Below are 8,764 nucleotides of genomic sequence, written 5' to 3' on the forward strand. Positions count from 1 at the left end.
GGACACGACTGAGCGACTTCACTTTCTCTTTTCACTTTCATGCATTGGAGGAGGAAATGGCAACCCACTCCAGTGTTCTTGCCTGGAGAATCCCAGGGATGGGGGAGCGTGGTGGGCTGCCGTCTATGGGGTCGCACAGAGTCAGACATGACTGAAGTGACACAGCAGCAACAGGAACCTCTAGCTGAGCTGCCCCCTCCCGTCTGGCTGAACTTAATTCAGGGGTTCTGCTGTAGTGCAGTCAGGTGATTTTTTTTTAACATGAGCACCTAAGCTTGTCATCATTCTGCTTAAAAGTCTTTAGGGACTCCCCTCGGCCACAGTGAGGTCACCAGCTGCTTCAAGTGCTCTACCTCCAAAGTGAGGCCATCTCAGCCTTTCTCAGACTGCTCTCCTTTGCTGTCAGACTGGATTCTTAGTGGCTCATAACGCAGTGCTCTCTAGCAAGTTTGAACAGAAGGGTAAGTTGGATATATTTGGGAGGACCAAGTGCCATACAGCCAAGGACAATGCAGCCAGACAGAAATACCCCACAGCACCAGGAGGCATCTCTAGTGGAAACATCCTGCCGCCGCTGTTTGTCACGTGTTCCTGATAACTCTGGGGACTGGGTGTCAGAAGACCCCGTCCTTCCACCACCTTGGTGGCTGCCAAACACGCATCAGTGCCCCATGCGCAGGCCTGGCAGCCACTAGCCACCTCCCTGTTCCCCTCATGCCAGAAATTCTGGGAAATGTAGCGTTTCGTCCAGGAAATGTAGCCTTATCTGTGTATTAGTTTGTTCTGCCCAACATCTGTTGGTTTCACGTTTCTCCCTAACGTCTCCAGGCCCCTTTCTTCTTCTCTGTTGTTTTAGTTTATGAGGGCTCCGGTAACAAAAGACACGGATGGGATCGCCTAAGCAACAGAGATTTATTTTCTCACAGTTTTGGAGGCTGGAGTCTAAGGTTTAAAGTGTCGAAGGTTTGGTTTCCTTAGGCCATCTCCTCAGCTCGCCCATGCGTGACACCTCTGGCTGTGTGCTCACATGGTCTTTGCTCTGTGTGCAGGCCTCCCTGACATCTGTATGTCCAAATTTCCTCTTCTCATGAGGCCCCCAGTCAGATTGGATTAAGACCCAGGTAATGGCCTCATCTGGGCTTCCCAGGAGGTGCTAGTGGTAAAGAACCCATCTGCCAATGCAGGAGACATAGGAGAAGCAGGTTCAATCCCTGGATGGGGAAGATTCCCCTGGAGGAGGGTATGGCAACCCACTCCAGTATTCTTGCCTGGAAAATCCCAGGGGAGCCTGGTGGGCTACAGTCCATAGGATGGCAAAGAGTTGGAAAGAACTGAAGTGACTTAGCACGCACACAATGGCCCCATTTAACCTAATCACCTTAAAGACCTTCTCTTCAAATACAGTCACATTCTAAGGTAGTGGTGATTCTTGGGTCAAGAAGATCCCCTGGAGAAGGGATAGGCTACCCACTCCAGTATTGTTGGGCTTCCTTGGTGGCTTAGGTGGTAAAGAATCCGCCTGCAATGTGGGAGACCTGCATTCAATCCCTGGGTTGGGAAGATCCCCTGGAGGAGGGCCTGGCAATGCACTCCAGTGTTCTTGCCTGGAGAATCCTCATGGACAGAGGAGTCTGGCAGGCTACAGTCCATGCGGTAGCAAAGAGTCAGGCATGACTCAGTGACTAAGCACAGCACAAGGTAGAGGTGGGGGAGTGGTTGGGGCGTCAACTATGAATTTGGGAGAAGGGCATAATGCAGCCCAGAATGCCTATGTTTTAAGGTTATTTCGCCTCCTCTCCTTCACCTTACACTGGCCCCCATGCCGTCAGCTTAGATGGCAATCTCCTCTCTCTGCACCAGAGACACCTGTGTGCTGGCAGTTCACTGCCTTTACTGCTAATGCTGCACTTGAACCCCCTCAGCAGGGGCTCATCGAGCAAGGAGACCCGAGTCTGGGCCATGTGGAGAGCAGTACAGGACCCTCATTGCTGAGGAGTTAGAGCAAATCTTTTTCATTTCTTTAAACATGTCAGCTTGTGTCAAGAAAAGCCATCCGCCATTGTGTAACGTGGATTCTTGGTACAGGATAGAGTGAAGAGAGCAAAACTGTAAAATTCAGCTTGACATATCTGTCCTCTCATGGGCCCAGCTCATGTACCATATAATGTAATGACACTTAGACATATTAGTAAACTCTTGTCAGATTAACTGTTAAAAGTCATATTTAGGGTAGGAGGGAGGCTCAAGAGGAAGGGGATATATGTATGCATTTGGCTGATTCACTTCATTGTACAACAGAAATTAGCACAACTTTGTAAAGCAATTATATTCCAATTCAGTCACTCAGTCGTGTCTGACTCTTTTCAGCACACCAGGCTTCCCTGTCCACCACCAACTCCCAAAGCTTACTCAAACTCATGTCCATTGAATAGATGATAACATCCAACCATCTCATCCTCTGTCTTCCCCTTCTCCTCCTTCCTTTAGTCTTTCCCAGCATCAGGGTCTTTTCCAATGAGTCAGCTCTTTGCATCAGGTGGCCAAAGTTTTGGAGCTTCAGCTTCAGCATCAGTCCTTCCAAGGAATATTCAGGACTGATTTCCTTCAGGATTGACTGGTTTGATCTCCTCCAGTCCAAGGGACTCTCAAGAGTCTTCTCCAACACCACAGTTTAAAAGCATCAATTCTTGGCACTCAGCTTTCTGTATAGTCCAACTCTCATATCCATACATGACTACTGGAAAAACCATTTTGACTAGATGGACTTTGTTGGCAAATTGATGCCTCTGCCTTTTAATATGTTGTCTAGGTTTGTCATAGCTTTTCTTCCAAGGAGCAAGTGTCTTTTAATTTCTTGGCTGCAGTCAAGAAACAGTGGTTTTGGAGACCCCCAAAATAAAGTCTCTCACTGTTTCCATTATTTCCCCATCTATTTGCCATGAAGTGATGGGACCAGATGCCATGATCTTAGTTTTTTGAATGTTGAGTTTTAAGCCAACTTTTTCACTTTCATCAAGAGGCTCTTTAGTTCTTCACTTTCTGCATAAGGGTGGTGTCATCTGCATATCTGAGGTTATTGATATTTCTCCTGGCAATCTTGATTCCAGCTTGTGCTTCATCCAGCCCAGCATTTTTCATGATGTACTCTGCATATAAGTTAAATAAGCAGGGTGACAATTAAATATATATAGATATAAATATTTAATATATATAGATGTGTAAATATTTGTATAAATATATATTTAATATTCCAATTAAATATGTATGTATATGGAAAAGTGAAAGAGTTAGTCACTCAGTTGTATTTGACTATTTGTGACCCCATGGAGTCTAGCCTGCCATGCTCCTCTGTCCATGGGATTCTCCAGGCAAGAATACTGGAGTGAGTAACTATTCTCTTCTCCAGGGGATCTTCCCTACCCAGGGACTGAACCCAGGTCTCCTGCATTGCAGGCAGATTCTTTACCATTTGAGCCACCAGGAAAGCCTATATATATGCCATCCTTAGTTGCCACAGTAAATTCTGTTTGGCTTAGACCAGTGCTCACACAGTCAACCCCTTCAACAATTTCCAGTTCCCTAACACTCAGTGCATACCTGCTGAGCATGAAACAGAATTGCAGCATCACACATGTGACAACTGAAGGGGCCTTGGAAATGAATCAGGGCTGGGTCAGGAAACCAGTAATTGTGGACAGTCTCTGATTCAAATAAAGTGCATCTCTCTTGGTTAGAATCCAGCCCTAATTGGGCTCTGCTCTGGGAAATATGCCAAGAAAGTCACTTTCATGAGCGTGTACAAAGCTATTCCATTCTGATTCTTCAGCAGACATTCCCCCATCCACTGGTCTGTTCTAGAAACAGACTCTCTGTCTTCACCTGCCTGTTTTGTCCACTGGCTCCATGACCCATCTGAGAGCCCCACAGGCTCCCCTGCCTTTTAGGTCTGTCACACCAGGTTAGGTAAGATGGTTAGAGTTCTTAATTTGTGGCTTCACTTTACAAATTCCCCACATCCCTCAACTAGTAACATTTTGGAGGGGGGATATATCCTAAGGGGAAAAAATTAGAGATGCAGATCAAAACTTATGTGCAAGGATATTCATTATGGAGTTGTTTATAATAGTTAAAAGAAAAAAAAAGAAACCTCACTTGCAAACAACAGGAGATGGGCAAGGAGATGATACATACACTTGTTGGTCATTAAAAGATGTGTTGAATCTGAGTGAACTCCGGGAGTTGGTGATGGACAGGGAGGCCTGGCATGCTGCGATTCATGGGGTCGCAAAGATCCACTTGTTGGTCATTAAAAGACATGTTGAGTCTGAGTGAACTCCGGGAGTTGGTGATGGACAGGGAGGCCTGGCATGCTGCAATTCATGGGGTCGCAAAGAGTCGGACACGACTGAGCGACTGAACTGAACTGAATTGAATGGTGTGAGAAGATGCTTGGCAAAGTCAACAAAAGAAAGACTGGAAAATAAAACTATTCGTAATATGCTCTTGGTTAAAAAAAAACTAAAAGGGAAAAAGACAAAGGAAATGCAAGGTATTAATAGGATCTCTCTCTTGTTTATGTATTTGGCTGTGCTGGGTCCTCGTTGAGGCATGTAGGATCTTTAGTTGCAGCAGGTGAACTCTTAGTTGCTGCGTGTGGGATCTAGTTCTCAGACCAGGGATGGAACCCACGCCTCCTACACTGAGAGCTCGGAGTCTTAGCCACTGGACCATCAGGGAAGTCCCTAGGATCTTTTCTTCTGTGTATTTTGCAGTTTCTTTCAAGGCTTATAACCATAGAAAAAAAGAACAAATGGGAACTAGCAAGTCAACGCCAATTGTTACATACTCAAAAGAGATGACAAAGAAATCCGAAGCTCACAATTTCTTCATGAAAATGAAAATAAACATATAATTTGGAACAGGATCTTTTGGCTCTTAAAGACATTATTGGGATAATTGGTGAAACTTGAGTGGAGTTTATGGAACAGAGGAAAATAACATATTTATGTAAATTTCCTAATGTTGATGATTGTATTGTGGTTATGTTGGAAATACTTTTTATTTTTTGGTAGGAGACAATAAAATATTGAGAAGCATCAATATTAATATATGGAGCATCATGTTAAAAACTAATTCTTAAATGGTTTTGTAAAAGTTTTTTTTTGTAAAAAAGTTTTATGCTTGTCTTCAGCTTTTCTCTGAATTAAAATTATTTCAAAATTAAAAATTAAAATTAAGCTAAGCAAGAGAGACAGAGCGTTATCTCCTTATTGGAGAGTTGATCCCATGGCACAGTCTGACCACCTGTGCAACGAGACTCCTCTCCCTATGACCAGGTCGTCCCCTCGGCCACCTCACCTCAGGGCTCTCCTGTCTGTCCTCAGGGTCACATTGTCCACAACTGGAAAGCACGGTGGTTCATTCTTCGGCAGAACACGCTGCTATACTACAAGTTTGAGGGGGGTCGGAAAGTGACCCCTCCCAAGGGCCGCATCCTTCTGGATGGCTGCACCATCACCTGCCCCTGCCTGGAGTATGAAAACCGACCGGTAAGTGAAGGCCCTTCTTCCCAGCGCCTCCCTCCCACTCCCCGGACCACCCCCTTCCCTGGCCTCTTAGCCAAAGGTGGTATGAGTCATGGTAAGAGCCGAGTTACTGAAAAACCTAGACTCAAATCCTGGCTGCACCACATACCAGGCACGTGACCTTGGGCAGGTAATTGAACCTCTCTGAGCCTGAGTTCCTCGTCTATAAACTTGGATAATGTAATGACACCTGACTGTTGCTCACAGCTATGATGAAGATCATGAAGGTAATGGTGGGTCAAAACATTTGTAGCCTAGGAGGTACCACACAGATGTGAGTAGTTACTGCTACTTCAGGTTCAATAGGATGGCTTTCATCCCCCAGGGGGTACGTGTTCCAAAAGTCAGGAGCAGCTCAACCCTAAAAGGAACCTGAGTTAATCATTTACCATCTACCATCAGAAAAGAATCGGAATTAATCATTTACTGAGGGCTCAGTAAGTGCCAAGAAATTGGCTAGGCTTGGAGAAGTCAAGGAAGAAAATTGTAAGATTGGTTCTTTCAGTTAATGATCTTGTTATGAAAGCAAGTGGTTAATTGAAAAACAGTTCCAAATGTTGGTACAGATATTATTGGCCACAGAGAACACTGTCTTGCTGAAAAGGAGGAAGATGCCCTTACAAGCCGTCTGGCTCAGGTACAACTTTGGGATGGATGGAGATTCGGGCATGAACTGGTTGAGAAAGTTTAAACCATATTATATGAAGAATGTGTGAAAGACTTGGGATGATTAGACCCAACCAAGAAGAAGATCAGGCGTAGACATAGAGAACCGACTTACAGACATGGGGGCAGGATGGGGGGTTGAGGAAGGAGAGGGTGGGGTGTATGGAGAGAGTGATATGGAAACTTACATTACCATATGTAAAATAGCCAAGGGGAATTTGCTGTATGACTCAGGGAGCTCAGACTGGGGCTCTGTAACAACCTAGAGGGGTGGGATGGAGAGGGAGATAGGAGGGAGGTTCAAGAGGGAGGGGACACAGGTATACTATGGCTGATTGATGTAGATGTTGGCAGAAACCAACACAATAGTTCAGTTGCTAAGTCATGTCCGACTCTTGTGATCCCATAGACTGTAGCCTGCCAGGCTCCTCTGTCCATGGGATTCTCCAGGCAAGAATACTGGAATGGGTTGCCATCTCCTCCTCCAGGGGATCTTTGTGACCCAGGGATTGAACCTGGGTCTCCTGCATTGCAGGCAGATTCTTTACCAACTGAGCTACTGTAAAGCCATTATCCTTCAATTAAAAATAAATACGTTTAAAAAAATAAATAAAAAAGAAGATGATCAAAAGGAGCAGAACTGAGTTCCTTCAGGGTAAGCGTTAATAGCCTCAGAGGACAGAGGAAGGCATTGAGAGGCTCAGTGGGTCCTATAATGTGCCTAAGCGACCGTAGCTACGGCTCTAGCTCAGTCTCACCTGGAAGCCTGTGTGTTTCCCTCTTTAGCACAGGGACTCTCATAAGAAGTGAGCTTAATCGAGAAGGCAGAATCAGGAGCAGAGAGACCAAGGCCTCAGGAAGCAGACTCTGCTCTAATTAGTCTATCCAAAGGGGCCAAGGTGGTGAACTCTCTGTCACTGATGGTGTACAAGGGAATCTTTAAACGCCCAGCAGCTGGGACGCAGTTGAGGGGTGAGGCATTGGGCAGTCACTGGGTCACGTGGTCTCCCAGATCTGCTTCGGTTCTGTCATTTTTGCTGCCCAGCCAGCTTTCTCTCTCCCTCTCAGCCTGGTCTGACTGGCTGTCTCTTCCCACAGCTCCTCATTAAGCTGAAAACTCAAACATCCACGGAGTACTTCCTGGAGGCCTGTTCTCGAGAGGAGAGGGACGCCTGGGCCTTCGAGATAACAGGAGCCATCCACGCGGGGCAGCCGGGGAAGGTCCAACAGCTTCACCTGCTGAAGAACTCCTTCAAGCTGCCCCCTCACATCAGCTTGCAGTGAGTGCCCGGCCCTGCCCTCGCCCTCCCTGGCTTTGCTGCAGCCTCTGCTGTCTGCTCGGCTCAGGGAGGGGACCTCTGTGGCTGCTACATAGGCCTGGCTGGTGCTGCAACTGTGCTCCAGGGCCTGCTTACATTGTTTTCCCTATGTGGGAGTGGCCCTGCCAGCCTGCTCTGGTAACTTCTTGGGGTCCCTGCTGCTCCTGCCCACCTCAGTGTCTTGACCCCCTCCCTTCAGTGTCAACCGGGATGCTCAGGGCTATAAAAACAGCTCCCCAGGAATCTCCACTCACCAAGTCATTAGTCTTGTTTGCAGCCTGGTGGCAAGAACATGTGTTCTGTTAAGAGCTGCATTCTTATTTTGTGGGATTCTTCATCCATCCATCCATTCACTCTTTTAAGAAATAGTTGCTGAGTGCCTGCTGCATGCCGTACATCGCTCTAGGTGCTCATGCAGATGGGCATAAACAAAGTCTCATCTCAGGGGCTTTCCAGCCCAAGTACCTACATAGACAATAAGAAAAGGTCTGCCATTGGTGGCAGGGATTGTCCCACAGAACAGAAGGAAAGCAGGTCAGTGGTGGCAGTGATACTATAAAGTAGGGAAGGATGAAAGGAATTCCCTTCATGGAAATTGTTATATCCACGCATCTGCAGGAAATGCCCACTAACCTTGCAGGAAGCAGAACTTCCTAGGCTTACCAAAAACCTCCATACCAGGCTCTGGAATCTTGATTGTTCATCTTTGTTGTTCAGTCGCTAAGTCGCATCTGACTCTTTGCGACCCCATGGACTGCAGGCCGCCCTGTTCCTCGCCATCTCCTAGAGTTTGCCCTAGTTCATGTATCGGTGATGCCATCCAACCATCTCATCCCCTGTTGCCCTCTTCTCCTTCCCCTCAGTCTTTCCCAGCATCAAGGTCTTTTCCAGTGAGTCAGCTCTTTGTATCAGGTGGCCAAAGTGCTAGAGCTTCAGCATCAGTCCTTCCAATGAATATTCAGGGTTGATTTCCTTTAGAATTGCCTGGTTTGGTCTCCTTGCTGTCCGAGGGACTCTCAAGAGTCTTCTCCAGCCCCACAGTTCGAAAGCATCATATGTGCCCAGGGCGTGGCTAACCCATGGTGAGTGCAGGGAGGACCAACAGCAGATGAAAGTGGGTTCAAGTGATGGGTGACTTTTGAGAAGTAGCTGGAGGAGTTTGGACTTTATACAGCAGATCATAGATAATTCTTT

General features: G+C 46.6%; 1 protein-coding gene across 1 annotated transcript in view; it reads left to right on the top strand.

The window, feature by feature from the left end:
- PLEK2 (pleckstrin 2) overlaps window positions 1–8,764 on the top strand; it is a 41,672-nt gene that overhangs the window by 27,776 nt on the left and 5,132 nt on the right. The window contains exons 3-4 of the mRNA XM_010846822.1: window positions 5,337–5,549; window positions 7,350–7,531. Coding sequence (XP_010845124.1) covers window positions 5,337–5,549; window positions 7,350–7,531 — 395 coding nt within the window. The remainder of the gene's footprint in view (window positions 1–5,336; window positions 5,550–7,349; window positions 7,532–8,764) is intronic.

This window comes from Bison bison, unplaced genomic scaffold (assembly GCF_000754665.1).
Source record: "Bison bison bison isolate TAMUID 2011002044 unplaced genomic scaffold, Bison_UMD1.0 scf7180017864239, whole genome shotgun sequence".
Classification (NCBI taxonomy): domain Eukaryota; kingdom Metazoa; phylum Chordata; class Mammalia; order Artiodactyla; family Bovidae; genus Bison; species Bison bison.